We start from the raw sequence: 20703 nt of genomic DNA, 5'->3' as shown, positions 1-20703 counted from the left end.
TCACAAACAACTATACCCACAACAGTAAGAAAATCAGTTTTAGTCAAATGTGTAGAGAAAATATTTATTTTCTCTACACATTTTCTCTATGCAGCAGATGACATCTTGGGTATACCCATCTGTCTTAAAGCAACATTTTTTAATATTATATTATTTATTAATATATATTAATATTATAACTGTTGTGCCATCAGACTATTAATTTATTAAAAGGTATACACTTATGTACCATGCAAAATAATAGCAATAATAGTAATTAAAAAGTACTTGTCCATGTTACAAAAAACGAAAGTGTTGCATTACAAATTCAGATTTTTTTAAAGCAGATAAAAACAGGGTACTATTTACATGCAAACAGTTAAGCTTTTCACTCGGTATATCTATATATTACTATAAAAACTTTTTTTTTTTAACTCAAACTGACATTAATACAAAAAGGATACTAGGGCAGTTCCAAATAAGTATACAGTGTTTAAAACGTTTATTCCCTGAATCAAATAAGATGGGATGCAGCCCTTTCCTGAAGATGATGTGCATTTGTATTCATTATATTCTAGACTTTCTATTATATATGAATATATAGTGATGAAATTTCACACATCACCAAGAGAGATAAGATGTAACAAACTGCAATCTTTATCATGATTTATATGTGCATTTTATATGCTTAATTCTGTGGGACAACAATGCAAAGAAAATATATTAAATAACTAGATAACTAGATAAACTAAATAAATGCACAAGAAAGCGGTTTGAGAACATGCATGCAAGAATGGTTTTCCGTACTCTAAAATGATAACCATGTACATAACCTGTACTTTTAAAAGTACTGTTCAGTGTACACAGAAGGTGTGGATTGGAATCCTGCAGAATGAAACCAAACATTTGAGAAAGTGCAAGGACTTGCAGGCATGGTGGCAAGATCTCAGCAGAATTCCACCCCAACTACACAAAAAGACACTAAACTACTATTAAATACTAAATATACCAATAGTTATAACTATTTTTCACCATATAAAATGCACAGACATTAACCACTCTAATAACCCCCTTTCATTCTCACATTTTTTGAATTAAACCAGAAATTGTTCTGTACATTGGGCACATACCACCTACACTCAACATATTGTCATGGTCTGTTTTTTAACAGACTGTCATGTTTTTGGAAATTAAATTTATGAACATGATGCTGACCATTTTATTAGAGGCACCTGTATATCTGCTCATTTTTGCTATAATCATGCACATACAGAATATGTTGGAAAATGTGATCTCAGTGAATTTGATCATGGCACAGTTTTGGTGACAGGTAGGGTGGTTTGAGTTCACACACTTTACAACTATGGAGAGCAGAAAAATATCTCAAAATGCACATCAAGTAATAACTGACTAATGTTGTCAACCAGGTCCAGAATCTGAGGAACATAGAAACTGGACAAATGAATATTGGAAAAATATTGCCTCCCAGAAACAGTGTGACACTCATCTGCCACTAAGACTCTTGAGAAAAATATATTTTTATTGTGTTAACTGTATGTCTGATGAGCTACGGTTTCAGTCAATAATCAGTAACCCTTTTGTCAAAGCTATGAATTTTCATTCACAAGTAACCTTTAAACATTGAACATGGTTTTCATTGCACAGCTGAGGTAGCAGAGAATAATTGTGAGTATCTAATATTCCACTATATTGCAATGCTAGAGTAGTGACTACACAGTCACATGCTGTTTCATTTGAAAGAAAATATTCAGATTCACAAGTAGACAGTAAGAGGGGTTTATAATGTATAATAAAAAAGCAAAAATGTGATAGGTGTTCAAAGAGGACTGGTCAGTACTATTTTGCAAATGAGGTTAAATGAGGAAAGCTTTATTTTTTACTGTGAATTGTCATTCCCTTGAGTTTGTATACAGTATTTCTATGCCTGTCATTTGTAATAACAGTAATGATCTTTGCTCATTTGTTATATACTACTTTACTTATTTCATAAATACTGCATTTAAAACATTTAATTGTAAGAGATGACAAACCTTCTTCCTAGAAACTAAATTGCAGTGCTCTAATGACAAACTAAAAGCTTATTTATATCTTTAGGAACTGTTTGCTTATACCCTGCTGTTTATTCAACTATCAATCATTCATGTATCCTTTGTTGTAATATTGTAAAATTCATTTAAAACTCTTAAAAAGTGTTTGTAAAAATTCATGTAATATTAAAATTGCAAGCAATGTTACCTGCTTTTGTACCAGCCTACATGCTTTGTGTAAAGCTTAATTTTCATTTTTATTCTATAACGTTATTAATATGTAAATCCACATTAACAAGCAAATAGGTTAAATTATAAATCAATTTCAATGAGCATAGGTATTGTTGTTATAGACATAAATTGCCTGAAGATGTGTTTCTGATAAACTAGTGGAAGATATTAGATTTTTAGCCCAGATATAGATCAGCAAATTTGCAAAGTGGAAATCTGAATAACAATAATAATCTTTCTGGGATGTGAATCAGCTTTGAGCAATAGTGTTCATATGTGCTTTTATTTGTGTGTCTTTAAGTATGTTTGTACTGTAAAAAATGTTATTAATTATCCAGTCCTAAATTACTATTTTTGGCTGTTTTATTTGAGTGTGCACAATAATTGCAAATGAATTAATTAATTAATAATCACACACAGGCTACAAAATATATTTCCAGATTCACTCACATAAACATAAGTATAAACTTGTGCACAAAATGTGCTAAATAACAAATACAAATAAAAAAATCTAATATCATTTAACACTATTAATTCATAAAATGCATTCATGTAACAAAGTCACTTGACTAGTTAAACAGATATCCCCACAGCGTCGACTGGTGAATGCATTAATTGACTATTCTGTTCAACCCTAAAGTACAGTATGCATTGTACATCCATATGGTAATGTGTAATTGTGTGCACTAATGTCAGTACATTAAAGGACCTGTTTTTTTCTTTAAGTACACATTAAAAGATATTCTACACTACACTCAATGAACAGAACAAAAAAACTATTTAAAAACACTTCCATAAAACAGTATCCAAGTTTGTATTAGAAATACAACACAACTGTTTTAGAAACACAATGTACAGTAAGTCCTGATTTGTACAATTAGCAGCTCTGGAGAGGTCTGACCTGAGGTAACTAGATATGCAATACAGAACAAAACTCAATAGAAAAAAGGACAATCTGAGATGTTTACAGCAAAATAGTACATGCTATAGAAAGTGAGGTAAGAGCAAAGTATTTTATACAGATTTTGCTTTGCAGATATGCAAAATGAATCACTGAATCAACAATATAAACATGTACTGTACACTATCTACCATAGTATCCATTCGGAACTCCTGTCCTGAATTGTAAGCAATTCATAGAAATGTAATAGTTAAACCATGATTTATATTTTAGACAAAACAAACAAAACAACCCCTGATGTGTCTATTCTAACACAGTAATATACATAAATATCCATTACATAGTATTTTATTTATGTTAAAGTCTCTACTTTTAGTTTTTTTTTTGTTTGTTTGTTTTTTTTTTTTTTTAGTTTTTACCTGAAAGCACATAAATTGGATGAAAGTTCTCATGTGTCATATGAGTCAAATGTGAAAGATCCAAATGTGTGTTTTCCAAGGCTGAGGTATAGCAGTTTCAGAAAGACAGCCATATGTCTATACTGGAATATCTACACTCTACTAATACAAAGAAGTATGTCATCCTATGACTGACAAATATTGCAGCCCCTTCGGTTTCATTTATCCTGAGATAAACAATGTTGAAGGCTACAGATGTACTGTGTTAAATATGTAAGAGTAAAAGATTTTTAATCCTAAAAGGTGTCATCTTTTACAAATAATTTTAAAGCTCTAATACATTCATATGCATGTAACATAAGAAAGCTTGACAAGTTGCCTATAAGAGGAGGTTGCTGGAGGACAGGAGGAACAAACCTAAAACATTAAATACAAATATACATAAAAATGGCATGCACCACATGCAGATTTGATGGCTAAAAATTAGGTTAATTTTACATTTCAACCTGGGTTCATGCCATTTGATTCAAGAAACTGAATAAATAAATAAAAGTAAGTAATACATATAAACATACATTTAACAAAGTGATTTTTAGACAACAATCAACTCAGACTGGTTGAGCACCAGGAAAATTGCAAAGGTAAAACACAAAGCTCTGATAACTAAATAACAGATGTAGCAGATTTTTTTCCCCATAAAATGAAGTCTACAAATACATTACACACTAATTCAAGTTGTCAACCAGTGTATGTTAAAAAGGTAGATAAGTTTGGGTCAGAGCTGCAGTAATTTGGTTATTTTAAGACACTAATGTTCCATCCTTTGACTTTACATACCATTAGCTAACCTGCTACTGCAACCAATGCTATAATCACATGCTTCCAAATATCATTTACAAAAAGTGCTATTCTCTGAAGTTTCTTGACAAACTGTCAAATAATCCTTATGGTGTATTTCCCTATGCCAGTGTTTAACATAATGGCTTAGCTAGACCTGATAGATACCTTACATACAGTTCTATTACCAGCAGACTGTGTTGCTTATTGATCCTTAATTTTAAATATATAGTAATTTAATGTTTGTCTATATAATCAATATTTTGATTTTATTGTTATATATATTTGTCTCAGTTACCTTGGGATTCAATGAAGAATATTGTACATGGGCTTTTTCTTATTATTAGTAGTACAATTTAAACTTAAACTTTACTTAAACTCCTTCTAATGCACACCCTTACTCCCCACACCTTTAGAAGCAATGGCGATATCACGGAAAATGTCAGTAACAACTACTGTCCCCTCCTAAAGTATTGGAATGACAAGACCCATTCTTTTGTTTTTGCTATACACTGAAGACATTTGAAATCATATGAATATATGACAATTGATCATAATTTCTACTTTATTTTCCTTTTGTTTACATCTACATTTTAAAACATCACACAATTTTAATTAAGCAAAATTATACAAACAGACTGTTTAATAAAATTTAAGTGAAATCACTTTATATATGGTTGCATATCCCTAGTTTGGAATAACTTCAACCCACTGACATCTCCATACTGTTATATTATTCTTTTTTAATGCTTTTACTTTTATGAAAAGTAATGAACCTAAGTTTGTATGGATTGTAAGCAGGACTTTTCTCCACTCTTTCCATCTCGTTGGTCCATGCTTAGGCTTGGTTCCAGAATTTTTGTATGTCTTTACATATCTGTGCAAATTCTAATCTGGCCTTCCTATTCTTACTGCTCTGGCATGGGCGTCTATGTTTCTGCTATCAATGTCTTCAAAATGTGCATTGTTTTTTCTGCTGTTTCTTTTGCCAACCTGTTTCATGTCTGGTTGTTAGTAAACCAGTGATTTCTTTATTTCGTTAATATTGTTACATTTCTCAGAATGGCTTGCTTTTCTCCCATAGACAGTTACTTATTGTTCATGTTGGTTTATTCTTTCAGTATATAGCAAAGACAACAAAGCAGTGGACTTGCCATTTGACTATTTTTGAAGGAGACTGTACATACCCGTTTAGTGTGATTAATGCCACCATCAGTCTATTCAAATTATGTACTCCCAAAACGGACCCCCCGCCCCTCCCAAAAAAAAAAGGCTCTTACTGGAGGACACTTCTTTAGTATCATGAAGTGAGCCACACAGACTGCCAAGTGCGCAATGCAAATAATGCTGAGGTAATCAGGTCACCAAATAATCACAAGAATCATTAGTATCTGGAAAGTCCCAGTCCTAGACTGAAAGTACAGTGCAAAAGAAAGCAGAAAAAAATTAATTTAAACACTTTAAATGCTCAAATGCTTCCCTGAATTACTCTTTCCCAAAAGCAATAACGTCAAACAACATAGCTAACATTTTTTATGTAACGGAATACAAATAAATAAGATGCACTGCAGACATCTTGCAAGCTATATTACATTCCTGTAGTATGAGAGAGACAATTTTTGGACAAGAGAGAAAAAGATTCATTTTTGAATGGGCTAGTGTCATTCATTGGATATTTTATGGCCAAAATAGTTTTTTTTTTAATTGCATGTATCTGGATATATGATATAGCAGAAAAAGGGCAACTTGGGGTTTATACTTCATAAATTCCCTTCTTTTTTTTTTTTTTTTTTTACAAAACAACTGTTTTTTCTTACTCATGGCTTTAATAATGGTTACTTTTTGTTTATAAATTTAAGATTTATAGTGAGTTTATAGTGCACATCCAAATACAGCACAGAAAATTGGCACAGTTAAAGCCCTGTCCTTTTGTCAAATAATATTTAGTTTTGTTAAAACATTTTATTTTTTAATATTTTTTTCTCAGCACCTACAATACATCTTCTTGCACTGTGCTGGATGTGGCAGTTGATGCTGATATAGTTTCAGTTTCTGGTGCAATTGAGTCTTGTCTATCTATCCTCATAATCATTTTAAGCTTCTTTTTCGGTGGATTCTTCAGTGTGCCCATCCTCTCTTTTACCTTGTACTCCAGCGTACTATGAGGAATACCATAAATGTTCTGTGCCTTTGAAACACTCATTTTCCCACTCATCACCACACCAATAGCCTCTTCAAGGATCTCACTATTATACCGGCGATATCGGCCCCTTTTTTTGCGTGGCTGCTTGGAGACTGTTAGATCTGCTTCAGGATCTGAGGTTGGATACTGAGGTCCAGATGTCGATTGATCAGCATCGGTGCCTAAATACTCACTCACCCCACCTCCATCAAAGAAGCTTTCAAAGCCATCTCTACTACACTGTTTGGGTAAAATGGCCCTGAGCCTCCTGCTTATAGAATTATCTGTCTGCAAACAGCCCACAGTAACAGAACTGTAATTATAGATCTCAGAAATGTTCCCATTGGAGTTCCAGGAGAGATCCATACCCTTTACTTGTGGAATTTTTAAATCAACTGAAGGGGAGTTTCTTGTATCTTTTTTTGATGTAATGGTAAATATATCAAAGGACTTGTTAAAGCAGGAACTGGTACCTTTGTTAAAGGTTCCATGATTTTCTAAGACAAGCGGATGGTTCTTTAGATCGCTAAGATGGCTGGGAGCAGATTTACACTCGAGTACACCATCTAATTGTGGTTTCTCCCAGAATCCATCACGAGACAGGAGAGGGTATGTTTGACTGGAACTAAGAAAACCTACCGTCTCTAAGCTGGTCAAAGAAATAGGTGACGGCTGTCCAAGGAAGCGATGCTTCTGACTTAGGAGTTCCTCCTTTATAAGAAATGATTTGGCAAGTAGAGGTTTAAAAGGGGCAGAGCAAGTATGGTTGTTCGATATACCATCTCGCAAGCCTTGTTGATGCAATCCATCCTTATCATCACTTTCTTGGTCATTTTCTTCAGTGTTCACAGGTTGCCTGATTAAGAAAAATATATACTTATAAAAAACTAGAAGAATATAAACATCTTACTATGGATTTGATTTAATTTTTTTCTTGAACCACCTCTAAATCAACATAGGTAGTAGAGGGTTATACCTCATACTTATGTAATGAATACAATGAATAACATAACATTTTGCATTTTTATAAAGTAAAATTGTAATTGAAATATAATTAACCATTCTTAAAGTTATTCATTAGCATTATATTATTTTTCAACAGAAATTCATTGAGAAAAAGGTAACAGGTACTATATTAGTGCAATTGTACTTAATGAACAGCTCAAAAACTCATCTTACAAAAGCTGTTGGCCAAATCAGATTTAGAAATATAAATTTAAATGAGTCATCTTTCCCATTGTAACCAATTAATCTTGCTTTACCCCCAGGAGTTTCCACTCATATTTGTGGATTTGCAACTTTTTGGATACCACATTCTTTAGGTAGCTAAGGTATCTTGGTATGATTAAAAATACATTCATAGCATACTGTGAATAAAATAAAAAAAAATCTCCCATATATTTAATAAAAAGTATAACAAAACAGAGCATTAATTATGTTAAATGTAAAATAATAATATGTAATAGTTGCTATGGAAAAACACAATTTAGCATTTTCAATGTTAAAACTGTAAATAGAATTATTACATGAATCAATATGGAATAGGACAGAGCAAAATAAATATGACACCATAAGCATAACACAATGGGTGGATAGAAAAATAGAAAAGACAGCTTCAAAAATTGCTCTGATTACCTTTTGACTACTGGTATAACAGAAAATTCATGAGAGGGCTTGAGAGAGATTCTGCTTTGTTTTTTCTTGGTAGAGAGATCCAGGACTCCATCTGAAAATGAGATAAATAACCACATGTTTCTTGTTAAATTTTAAGTCTAATTATTTTATATGAAAAAACAAAGAGTTATTGCCTGAAAATCACTGTGCATATATTTTTAATATTTGAAGAGAATTACAATTCATTAACCCATTTCTAATTCATTAGGTAAATAACTAATTATCTAGTTTAAAAAAAGCTTGCACAGGCACAAGGCTTCAATGAAGGTCCCATAAACAATTATATAGGTTCCATATGGGGATGCTCAGTTAGCCAATCTGGTGAGCCTAAATGGCACTTTAGAAGTTTTTAAACATTAAGATAGCAATTTTTGTATAGATGCTGCTTTTTGCATTGCAAGCTAATTTTTTGAAATGGTGTCCTATACAAAAGTTACATATGAAAAATGCCCCACAATTGTAATTGTGTAGAATTACAAATTTTGGGAAGGAAATAAATAAATAGACACCTGTCCCTTGTTAGCATAATTTTTTCCATTACTTTTAGTGATAAATGACATTTAAAACATTTTAAGTTCCAATTTTGTTGGTGCTCATATATCACATGAAATTTTCTATTTACGTAATTGTTTGTTTCTGGCTGTGATTGACAGTTGAGGAATAGTACAATATACATTATGCAGGATATCTGAGCCTATGAGTCTATTCTGACTAAACCAAGAGTTCTCTCTGACTAAATCATGCTATGTAATGCTTTCATTTTCAGCTGGTGACTGATCCTGAAAAACAACCCTTTAGGTTTCGGTTTTGAGGCACTGCAAGAATCTAGCATCCTGAGCAACATATATTTTGAGATGTCAGCAAAAGCACATTAGAGGAATGCTGGTCTAGGTCCCTGCTGATAAGAAACCACCATGGGTCAAGCCAACCAACCACATGCTTATGATGAGCAATGCTGAGGCCATAGAAGTGCAAAACTGGTCTTTTGTGGACTGAGACATCAGTAAATATGCAAAAAGTTAAGCGGTAGAAAATGAATGAATGAATGAAAACAAATGCCTTCATGATCTGACATGTCAAGGAAAAGTGTAAAAAGCTATTTTGGCAGAAGGTAGGAATTAACCCAGGTCTTTGTTGTCAAAGCTGCACATACAGTTAGTACACACTCAACACCTCAAGCCACTGGGGCCACTGTTCAGGTGAGAGTTTCATGCAGTCACTGTTTCATGTGTGACTAGGAATATATTTCATTATTTTATCCAAAATAAACTAGTGCGGAGATTTCTCGCATTATTAAAGCTATAAGTTAGCAAACAGTAAAGCATTTTTTAAACACATCCATCAGTACAGTTCCCTCATATTGTAGGTGAAGTGTGTCCTGGGTAAGAACTTGAGGGCAAGTTTTTTGTGTTCACGCATCTGCCCAGCCCTTGTCTATTCCTTCCCACCTCAGCACACGTGTCCCTTATGTGTCTAATTGTCTTCAGTATTTAGCCATGCCACGCTGCCTTTAGCAGTGCAGAATCCTTGTCTTTTGTTTTGTCTTTGTTTTGTCTGTTTGGTTTTATTTGTTTTATTTAACTGATTCTGCCGGTTTATCTGTCCAGCACATTAAAGTCCTGCATTTGAGTCCTCCCTTCCTGCCTAGGCAGGAAGTCTGCCTACCGATTTACATGCCCTGGGATGAAAATCGCTCTCAGAAAAAGAAACCTGGTCTCTGATGATTGATATAGGACACCACCACAGTGCTGTCTGTGCGCACTGACATAGCAGCCCCTGAGGTGTGGAAGTGTTTCAATGCTAGAAACATGGCCCTTATCTCAAGGCAATTTATGTGCCATTATAACCCTTATAAACTTGAGGGGATGTCTGCAAGGATGAAAGCCTGCACCCCTGAGCCAGAGCTGGAATGGCCTCATGTTGAAGCAGACCCATAGGGATAACGTTGGCTGCTGCCGACAGAAAGGCTTCAGCCTAGCCGAATAGCTTTCACTGCTAACAAGATGAAAGCCACCCGAGCAGTCGACAGACATGCCCACATCGTGGTGGAGTCCCAAACTACCCCAGAAAGGTGGTTCTCAGAGAAGGAGAAAGCACACACAATTCTGGGTTCAACCTGAGGCCTAGAGACCTCATATGGGCAAGCACAGCATCTCTATGACTGGCAGCCATAGCCTTCCACTGGGCCAGAATAAGCCAGTCATCCAGGTAATTCAGCACACAGAGGCCTGGAGTCGCAGCGGTGCCAGGGCAGCTTCGATGCACTTCATAAATGTGCATGGTGAAAGGGCTAAGCCAAAAGGAAGAACACAATACTGGTATGCTTTGCCTCCAAAAGTGAACCCGAGGAACGTCCTGTGCTCTGGCAATATGCCTATGTGAAAATAAGTGTCTTTAATGTCTATTATCACAAACCAGTCCTCGGACCTGATCTGGGACACAATAACTTTGAGTGTGATCATCTTGAACTTGTAAGTCTTCAGAATACAGTTCAGAGCCCGCAGGTACAAGGATTCCTTTTTAGGCTTACCACGGGCATCAGGATTCCTTTTTAGCCATCCTGGCCTAGATCACAGACCTAAGGTTCCCTCTGGCCTGACAGGTCTGGGCCTAGGCACACTGACCAGCTCGAGCACTTGCCCTTTTCACTGCTCTGAGTGAGCTAGGAGGGGTCTGGGTGTGGCTGGAAGATGGCCCAGGCTGCTCGCTGTGGCGAGGGATAAACCTCCTGAACACCGCCGACTGGCATTTCACCTCCTGTTATCTGTTGACGACAGTACTCACTGCATCACAGAACAAGCCCTGAGATGAAATTGAGTTGTCCAGGACTTATCCTTGTCTTTAATTTCCGTTAAGTTGAGCCACAGGTGCCTCTCCGTGGCAATCAGCGCAGCTATTGAACAGCCTATGGAGGGGGCATTCTGTTTTGTGGCCCCTCCAACCTCTCTCCAGTGACAAGCTCTTTCAGCAGGTTAAGCCTGGTAGGCCTGCAAAACTGCCATGGTGTGGAGGGCCGCACCCGCTTGGCCTGCTGCCATATAGACCTTAAACGCAAGGGCTGAAGTAGCTCTACAATGCTAGAATGGAAGCACAGGCTTCCTCCATGCAGGTGATGTAGGAGAGAGATAGCTCACAACTGTCACTTCAATCACAGAAACATTTGCACTATTATATAGTATATTCACTGGATCTGAACAAATGGCCCATTCAATAAAGATAGGTATGACCTGAGAGCAGAGGCCACTTATGAAAATGTAAGGCTAGGCTGTCTTTTAGGATTGATGTTGCAGAGATTGATTCATTTACTATTCCAAAGAACCTACAACTTTGACTCTTTTATATTTTACCTCTCTCCTCAGCAAGGGTCATAATTTTACTCACTATGTTAATAACTACAAGAATTAAACTTCTTTTCTATACCTTCTTCATTTAACCATTTTAGAAATTCAATATTAACTGATTTACGGTTTTCATGTTAAGCAAAACTAGATTCCACTCAAAATGCAAAATGCATATATTTTCATATGCAAGTTGAACCACCACCACAAAGCAGCCAGGCTTAATTTCTTACTTAAATTCATCCCAACTCCCTGGGATGTGCACAAGAAAGATCAAGAAAAAGTTAGACTGAACATTGAAGCCTAATCGATGTCTAGTAAAGTGATTTATTATTTTGTATTCTAAAATTGACCACATTATATGCTATTTCTTATGATACATACAGTATATACTGCATAGTATATCACATTAGGCCTATTTAAATTGTGATGCTTTTGCTTTTGCTTCTCTGGTATCCTCATTTCTCTGTGAACTCATTTGCATGCAATCTAATGCATAAAACTAATGCTTCTAGTTTTATTCATCTCGACAATTTTATCACATTCAGTGCCAATATTGTACATTCCTGATCAGTTTTATTTAAATCCTTTAGTTATTTTGGTGGATAACAGGGTATGTGCTATTTTGAAATGTTACTGGGTAGCCACTTTCAGCACATTGCACTAGTGGTGTTTCTCAAATCTCATTATTATGAATTATTCTGAACAGTTTATTGCTAACGCTGAAAGCTGGTTTAATCTCGCTGATAACTGTGTGTATGTGTACACAAGATGGTCACTGAATGTATCCTGCACAATGTGCCACTTTCTGTATCTTTTGAGTACCAGTGTTCTGGCATCTCTAGAGACTTTTGACTCTTAAAGTAAAGACTTTTGAAAGTAACATCAGGATTTTTTAAGACACTGCTCAGAGACAACAATCAGACTTGCTGCAGAAACTGCAATCTGCAACTTCAAAATCAAAGGCTACCAGACATTGCATTGTTCTTCACAAGCATGCACACATACACACACACACAAACACACACACACGCATGCTGTTTACCTCTTACACAAATATAAACCTTTCCTTTCAACTTTCCCTCCTATACTTTGAGAGAGAATGACTTTATTGCCTAGAAGCTAAACTATTCTGCACTGGCTCAATTAAAAGTAAATAAAGTACAGTATGTGGAACTGTGTTGGAGTGTTTACAAAAGTGAAGCAGTGACTCAGGCATGTAATCTCAGGTTATTATGATATTATAATACCTTTAATTAATACCTCAATGATTTAATGGAAATGCGTTTTAATTTTAGCTTGTATTTAAATTATTTACCTTGGTTACTGGACTCAACACCAGTCTTCTTAATAGTGAGGTCCAGTGGAGTATCCTGTTCAGCCATTAAAAATTCGCAGAGGACAGGGTTTTGTGATGAGGGAGTAATAATGGTTTCAGAGTCTGTGTAATCAAAGAGGCAGCTGGTTGTGTTGGCAGCAGGGTCTAGCAAGGGTGCTTCTGGCCGGCTTTGGTACTTGGTGCCGTTTAATAATGGTTGGGAAGGGGAAATATCCTGAGCTGAATAGGTTTTTGAGGTATATTCCATGGCAAGCTTTTGAAGCATTCGCTGCATAATCTCCTGTGCAACTGGAGAGATGAGAGAATCTGAGAAGCTTGGAAGGTCTGTGGTAGAATGAAGTAAAAAGATATGCACAAGTATAAGTATGAGTATGAACTGGTTTGTTTAATGGCACCAATGAAAATTCTGCAAAAACCTTTCATGTTAAAACAGGGTTTTAAAAAAAAAAATAATAATAATTTTATTTATAATATATATATATATATATATATATATATATATATATATATATATATATATATATATATATATATATATATATATATACGGGCAAATATATGTCCAAGCAATTATATTTACAGTAAGCAACAAAGGATATATCATGACTTTTAAATGCTGAAAGAAATTTCAGATAGAAAAATAATTATGTAATGATTTTTGGTCAAGGTGCAACTGACTGTCCCAGAAATGTTGTTTATTAAAATGATAAGTAAAAGCTTTGATTTTGGAATGACAGACTGGAAAATTGTTACTTACTCATCTTTAGTGATGTTACTCATGGTGGTATTTTTTTAAGCCTTTTAAGTATTCACCTCTCTGTAACGTCAAGAAAATAAGAAATGTCATTATGCTTTACGCTTTCTCTTACCTTATTGGATTATATGAATACTGCTGCCTTAATAATATCATCTGGTGAAGCCTACAGCAAAAAGACAATAATATTATTCATTTTGACATGATGGAAGTATGTCAGTTTGCATGAAAAGGAAACAAGTCTGAAACTTTTTTGTTGGAATTACTGCAAGCAATTCTTCAAAGTTCATGACAAAAGCCGACAACACATAGGCTGCAAATAAATCTTCATCTGGTCTACTGAACTTTATAATGAGACATATCACTGAAGATAAATCAATTGCAAAATTTCTCTTAGAGTTTCTCTTAGTGTCCAAAGGGCATCATTAGCTAGGCATCATTAACTACAATACTAGCTATAAATGCAACTCTAGTCTAAAATAGAAGTTATTTACTCTCGTATTTGATGAGATGTATAATAATTAACAATACAGTGGAGCAGTGAGGACCGTGTTTTGACAAAATGAAACCAGATTTAAAGAAAAAAAACAGTAAGACCACATTAATGTACATAAAATTTCTCCTCTGCCCTTTTCCAATGTCTGATCTAAAGCCAAGATTACACATTTATTGAAGCCATGTTAAACATTTCAGTAAATTGACTGAAAAACAATGTGCTCAATAGCATCATCAGATTTATCATATATAGTACAATAATATATAAACTAAGGTGTTGCGATGCCTTGGAAAAAAATGCATTTTAACACATCAAGATAAATTTAAGACAAATTATATTCACAAAAAATCAGGGGCTCCAACTCATACTAGTTGTGAAAGTTGTGAAATTGGGATATAGTGAAAAACAAAATTCTAAATATGTGTGTAAATTTATTAAAAAGAAAGAAAAAAATGAAATATCACATGTGCATAATGTGCATAAGTATTCAGGTATTCAGACCCTTTGCAACAACACTATAAATTTAGCTCAGATGCCTCACAATTCTCTTTATTGTTACTGAGATATCTGTTATCCTGTGTTAAATAGTAGACTTACACTTACACTTCCAGGCTTACAGCTGACAATGCATATCAAAGCAAAAACCCATTAAGTCACTGAGGACCTTCCTGCAAAGCTTAGATACAGGATTGTTGCATGGAAAAAATCTGGTTAAGGGTACAAAATAAATTGTACTGTACTGAAGATTCCCAAGAGCACAACGGCCTCCATAATTATCAAATAGAAGATGTTTGGCACAACTAGGGCTCTTCCAAAAGTTAGTCGCCTGGTTAAATTGAGCAATCGGGGCTGAATGGCCTGAGTAAGAGATGTGACCAAGAACACGATAGATACTCTGACTGAGCTTGTGTGAAGACTTCGGCAGGAAGGACAACCATCACTGCCGCCCTCTGCTGAACTGGGCTTTGGCTATATGGAAGCCTATAAATGTCTAAAAAGCACTTAAATGACTCTTAGACTGTGAGGAACAAGATTCTCTGGTCTGATGAAACCAAGGTTGAAATGCTATGTCTGGATGAAACCAGACACACCGCTCATCCCCTGCCCAATACAATCCCAACAGTGAAGCATGGTGGTGGCAGCATCATGCTGTGGGGTTGTTTTTCAGCAGCAGGGACTGTGAGACTGGTCAGGGTTGAGAGAAAGCGGAATGGACCAAAGTACAGAGATAATCCTAATAAAACCATGTTCCACAGCACTCAGGACCTTAGGCAAAGATTTACTTTCCAACATGATAATGACTCTTAGCACACAGCCAGGACAACACAGGAGTGGCTTAGACAGAACTCTGGGAATGAACCCAATTGAACATCTCTGGAGAGACCTGAAAATGGCTGTCCACCAACGATCCCCATCCAACCTGAACGAGCTTGGGAGGATTTGCAAAGAAGAATGACAGAAAATCCCCCAATCTAAGTGTGCAAAGCTTGTTGGGTCATACCTAAAAAGACCTCATTTCTGCCAAAGGTGTTTCAACTAAGTACTGAGTAAAGGTTTTGAATACTTATGTACATGAGATATTTCAGATTTATTTCTTTTTAAATAATTAAAATAATTAAATAATAATTAAATAATAATAATAATAATAATAATAATAATAATAATAATAATTAAAGCTGCAAGCAGCATTTCCCGGGTTCAAGCGTTTAAGGCCTTTGGATTGACAAGACAATATATGTCATGTCATGCTACATATGTCATGCTACAGAGGGTGCCACAACATATGTCATGTGAAGTACTCACCCGTCCAGTTTTTCCTAAAATAAACAAAGTCATATCCATTAGAGATGAGCCGGTTACTCGGCTGAAACGAGTATCCGGTACGGATAAAGCACTTCTGCCAAGTACGAGTATTATACGAGTAATACGAGTCAATATCTGTGCTCGGATTGTATGAAAATCATCATTGGCTAGCTGATTGTGTCAGCGTTCTGTGATAGGCTAGTCACAGCACCCCTCCCCTACACACATACAGATGTATTGTGTTGCTGTGTCTCGCTCTGCTCACTCACAGTCACACACACAACAGCTCTCTGTCTCTCCCTCAGTCACTCGGGTTCGCGGGTCTTTTCCGTTAACGTTTAGGGTTTCTTCAGCTTTTTACTTCGGGTTGTAACGTTAATAATACGTACTTACTAACCAGTAGAGTTCTGGTAAATGTGGGTTCGTTCAGACGTGGTGCTTGCTTGGTAGAATGCGACTCGCATTGCGTCTCTGCCTGTCGGAGATTTTTTTCTTTTTTAAACCTTCAGCTGTCTCTAACCAGTAACCAGACACTGTGTGTCTGACACGTATTTGCTGTATTTCATAAAAACTTAAAGGTAGTAAGCTAGTGTTATAAATATTACAAATTAATTATTACCGGTTAAAGCCCCGCCCATTTCAAGACAAGCCCCGCCTACTTCTGGGTTAGGCCCCACCCACTCCGAGTCAGAACCAGAATCAGAATCTTTGACTTACAAGTCAGCACAAAATTGGGTTTTTGGACTGTTGGGGGCGCTAGAGGGCTTTTTTTTTTAAAAAAATGGCTGTTTTTAGTGATTTTTTCCGTTATAGCGCCACGAAGTGGCCAATCGCCACGGTTTTTGAACTGTGACCTCAGTTTGACCTCTTTCACATGTGTCCCAAGTTTGGTGTTGATAGCTCATTTAATTCTTGAGTTATTGACATTTTAGTAAAACTGGCTCCTCACAGTCCAAACTTTTTGGGGCCCCTTAAGGACCCTGAATCAAAATTTCGACTTTTTTTTGAAAATTATTGTCTTTGAGACTCCAGAGAATATTACTGCACTGGATTGGTCTTGATCAGGCGAAAAACCTAGGACTAGTTAGCAAAAGTAGGTTTCGGATAAAATGCGCGATAGCGAAAAAATTTAATGGCAGAAATGAAATTGGAGATATACGTTTTTTAAGTCATGAGCCAAGGATTCCAATGATATAAAGCACTTGAGATTTGGACATAGGGGTTTTAGGGGTTTAGGGGTTATGGGGACAAACACGTTTTGTCCGATTGTCCGTTTTGTCCGAAATTGTCCGATTCCGCTGAGATTTTGGCCCTGAGTAACTGTGACCAGTACTACCATCTGACCAAGTTTGAGCTCTCTAGGCCTTACGGTTTGGGCTGCACGACCGTTTCTAGGGCGTAATAATAATAATAATAATAATAATAATAATAATAATAATAATAATAATAATAATCCTAACAAAATAAAAATCCTAACAAAAACAATAGGTTTCCAGCACTTCGCGCTTGAACCCTAATAATAATAATAATAATAATAATAATAATCCTAACAAAAACAATAGGTTTCCAGCACTTTGCACTTGAACCCTAATAATAATAATAATAATAATAATAATAATAATAATAATAATAATAATAATAATAATAATAATAAAAATCCTAACAAAAACAATAGGTTTCCAGCGCTTCGCGCTTGAACCCTAATAATAATTCACAGGCATGTCTAGAACTCTGTTTTGACTTTGTCATCATGGGGTACTGAGTGTATATAATACTGAATATATATATACTATGTGTGTGTGTGTGTGTGTGTGTGTGTGTGTGTGTGTGTGTGTGTGTGTGTGTGTGGCATGCATTGAGATTATTGTATTGAATTAAAAGAGTCAGTAATCTGCACATACTGTATAACTGTGGAGAGAACAAATAAAAATTATTGATCTCATATGAACGCTAAGGATAAAACGCAAGCTGTAAAAGAACATGATTGCTTTGTTTGTTATTGACTTTTTTCAGGAAAATAGCTGGTTATTTATAATTTTGCTTATATTACATCTATAAACTGCTGTAACATTCAGACATTACACTGACATTTATGCCATTTGCTAGACACCCTTATCCAGAGAGAAATACAAAAGTGCTTTTGAAGTCTATACATTATACATTAAGACTGGTTCGATAGGTTAGCGACTTAGGATACCATCAACTGAAAACTCTTTTCATTTTTTTATATACACAAAACAGGGGAAATATGTGCTAGTTTAAGTGTTTCAAGAAGAGGTAGGTCTTCACCTTGTTTTAAGATAGCCAGTGACTCAGCTGTTTGAACATCTGGGGGAAGGTCATTTCACCTCCTTGGTGCCAGAACAGAAAAGTCTTGCTCTATACCTACCCCTTACCCTGAGAAATGGTGGGTCCTGTCAAACATTAATATCAATAATAGTCTGATGCATGTTCTAATGTATTAATAAACTACTAGCAGTGTTTCCCATCAAAGGTTACACTTACAGCATGCCAGTATAATATAAGTATATTGACAGCCACCAAGGCCAATTTAAAAAGAAAGCATTTCATGTATTAAACCATTCTGTCAAACCTAGGGGCACTACAACTTAGCTGTTAAACGAACACTCTTAATAAAAGTGTGAGAGTTATAGAGAAAGACCATTTCCTGTCAAGGAAGCTATTCTGTAATAATATCAAATTGACAAAAACAGGATAAGGAGTGGGGGGCACGGTGGCTTAGTGGTTAGCACGTTCGCCTCACACCTCCAGGGTTGGGGGTTCGATTCCCGCCTCCGCCTTGTGTGTGTGGAGTTTGCATGTTCTCCCCGTGCCTCAGGGTTTCCTCCGGGTACTCCTGTTTCCTCCCCCGGTCCAAAGACATGCATGGTAGGTTGATTTGGCATCTCTGGAAAATTGTCCGTAGTGTGTGATTATGTGAGTGAATGAGAGTGTGTGTGTGCCCTGTGATGGGTTGGCACTCCATCCAGGGTGTATCCTGCCTTGATGCCCGATGACGCCTGAGATAGGCACAGGCTCCCCGTGACCCGAGGTAGTTCGGATGAGCGGTAGAAAATGAGTGAGTGAGAGTGAGGATAAGGAGTGGAGAAACCTAATGAGTTCATAGTTATTAAAATTACATGTTTGCTAAGCAGTTAATCCTGATACCTGATATTCACTCATAAGTGTTTTCCACTTTATTAATTAAACCACAAAGACATAATATTTAAGCCCCTTATGACAGAAAGTTCTACAAACTCCCCTGAAGAGATACAAGAAAAGTCAACAGAACAGTATTCATTTAATATACTTAAATGAAAAAGTACGAGGAAAAATAGCTTTACGTGGCTTTAAGAATTATATACATTTTATAATTAAAATATTCCTTATTGTTTTTTAATTGCTACAGGATTTAGTTCAACGTTAGTCTCTTAGACTCCATTTCATACATTAAGCCTGCAGTGATCTATAGATGTCGTTAAATAAATATTCCAAGAAACAGCGTAACAACATTTTGTCATCTACCTGCTAAATTAAAACAAGCTTTACAACAACCTAAACCCATTCCAAGACAAAATATTAGTAACCACACAACCGTAATGTCGCGGGCCCTAAAATAAAAATGGAGCGCGCGCTATAGCGAAAATAGCACAAAAGGTCTATTTATGTACAATCTATACAAGTGACAGCCGTGTAACCTGAATACAACAAAATGCTTTTTAAATTAAAAACGCAGACATTAAACAAAAACAGAGTAAACATCAGCGATGTATGGTTTTTGCAGGGAGGGGACGTCTTAAGAGAGAAACAGAAATCCGCTTCACTTGTCACGAACAGCACCAACACGCTCCACGACGCACAACATTTTTACGCAAACCGATATTCTAATAGGAGGTAAAATGTTCCATGAATTTACCTACACATCGAATAAGCTTATGCCGCCACGAGTCAAGTTCCTGAAGAAAACCATGTCCTCTGATGATAGTACATTGTTGACGTTTACACAGACTCGCCATTTTCCATCGGCTCCATCCCGCGGACCCGTGTGTTCTGCTGAATATTTCCCTAAGACGACGTCATCAATATTTATGTAGACAGGAAAATGGTATGATGGTGAGGTGGAAGTGACTTCCTACCACTGCATCCTTTAAATCCACCCATCCGTGTGATCCTGTAATGTAATCCGTGCTTCAGCCTAGCACACTGATTTGAATTCTGAAAATGGTGTTTGTAAAAGAACTATAAGGCTGAATAAGGCTATAAGCATAAATATTATGTCTGATGAAGGCAGACGAGTGTATGCACCCATTATTCACAAGTGCACTTTAATGGGTTATCTAAGGTATTTTTTTATGTATGGATTTTCCGAGAAAAATCTACATTTATCTGGTCAACCCTGTTCAGCGGGAACACTTCACCCCTATCAAAAATACTGCGTATAAAGCAGCCGCTCTTTCTGAAAGCACGGTTAAACTAGCAGCACGAATATCTTAGGGGCGCGGCTTTTACATACTTAGCGGTAATTTCGCTGAAAGAGGAAAGGGAGCGTTCGAGCACCTAAACCACAGAATAATGAATTTATACAAAACGATAATTTTTTAATAAACAAATACAAAACAATTCACAGTATTTATGAAAATAAAGGCTTAACTTTTTAATAATCCATTACATATCAAAAATGAGTTACTAAAGTTACTGAGTTACTAGTTTCAGAATCCATTAT

At 35.9% G+C, this 20703-nt stretch overlaps 2 protein-coding genes across 5 annotated transcripts in view; both read right to left on the bottom strand.

The window, feature by feature from the left end:
• ptpn5 (protein tyrosine phosphatase non-receptor type 5) overlaps positions 1-20703 on the bottom strand; it is a 551551-nt gene that overhangs the window by 269478 nt on the left and 261370 nt on the right. The gene's annotated exons all lie outside the window — the stretch shown is intronic.
• lcor (ligand dependent nuclear receptor corepressor) lies at positions 5958-20361 on the bottom strand. Of its 4 annotated transcripts, none has more exons than XM_060859564.1 (5): positions 19897-20361; positions 13797-13847; positions 12907-13215; positions 8212-8302; positions 5958-7432 (listed from the first exon to the last, which is right to left on the bottom strand). In XM_060859564.1, the coding sequence occupies exons 3-5, from the start codon at positions 13199-13201 to the stop codon at positions 6385-6387; spliced, it is 1434 nt and encodes a 477-aa protein (XP_060715547.1). In that variant the 5' UTR covers positions 13202-13215; positions 13797-13847; positions 19897-20361; the 3' UTR covers positions 5958-6384. The 4 variants fall into 4 exon arrangements, with proteins under 4 accessions (XP_060715547.1, XP_060715549.1, XP_060715546.1 ...); XM_060859566.1 differs by having other exon boundaries at positions 19901-20361; XM_060859563.1 differs by having other exon boundaries at positions 12907-13251; positions 19897-20360.

This window comes from Tachysurus vachellii, chromosome 23 (assembly GCF_030014155.1).
Source record: "Tachysurus vachellii isolate PV-2020 chromosome 23, HZAU_Pvac_v1, whole genome shotgun sequence".
In the NCBI taxonomy this organism is placed as follows: domain Eukaryota; kingdom Metazoa; phylum Chordata; class Actinopteri; order Siluriformes; family Bagridae; genus Tachysurus; species Tachysurus vachellii.
Note: the sequence above shows the minus strand (reverse complement) of the source record. Positions and strands in the feature narration are given on the sequence as shown.

What these genes read in the sequence shown, in the direction of transcription:
- lcor (XM_060859564.1), bottom strand. Translation starts at nt 13,201, where the DNA reads ATGCAGCGAATGCTTCAAAAGCTTGCCATGGAATATACCTCAAAAACC. An exon ending in TGTTGAGTCCAGTAACCAAG is followed by an intron (nt 8,303 to 12,906) that starts GTAAATAATTTA and finishes TCTCATTTTCAG; the next exon opens with ATGGAGTCCTGGATCTCTCT. An exon ending in GTTATACCAGTAGTCAAAAG is followed by an intron (nt 7,433 to 8,211) that starts GTAATCAGAGCA and finishes TTTCTTAATCAG; the next exon opens with GCAACCTGTGAACACTGAAG.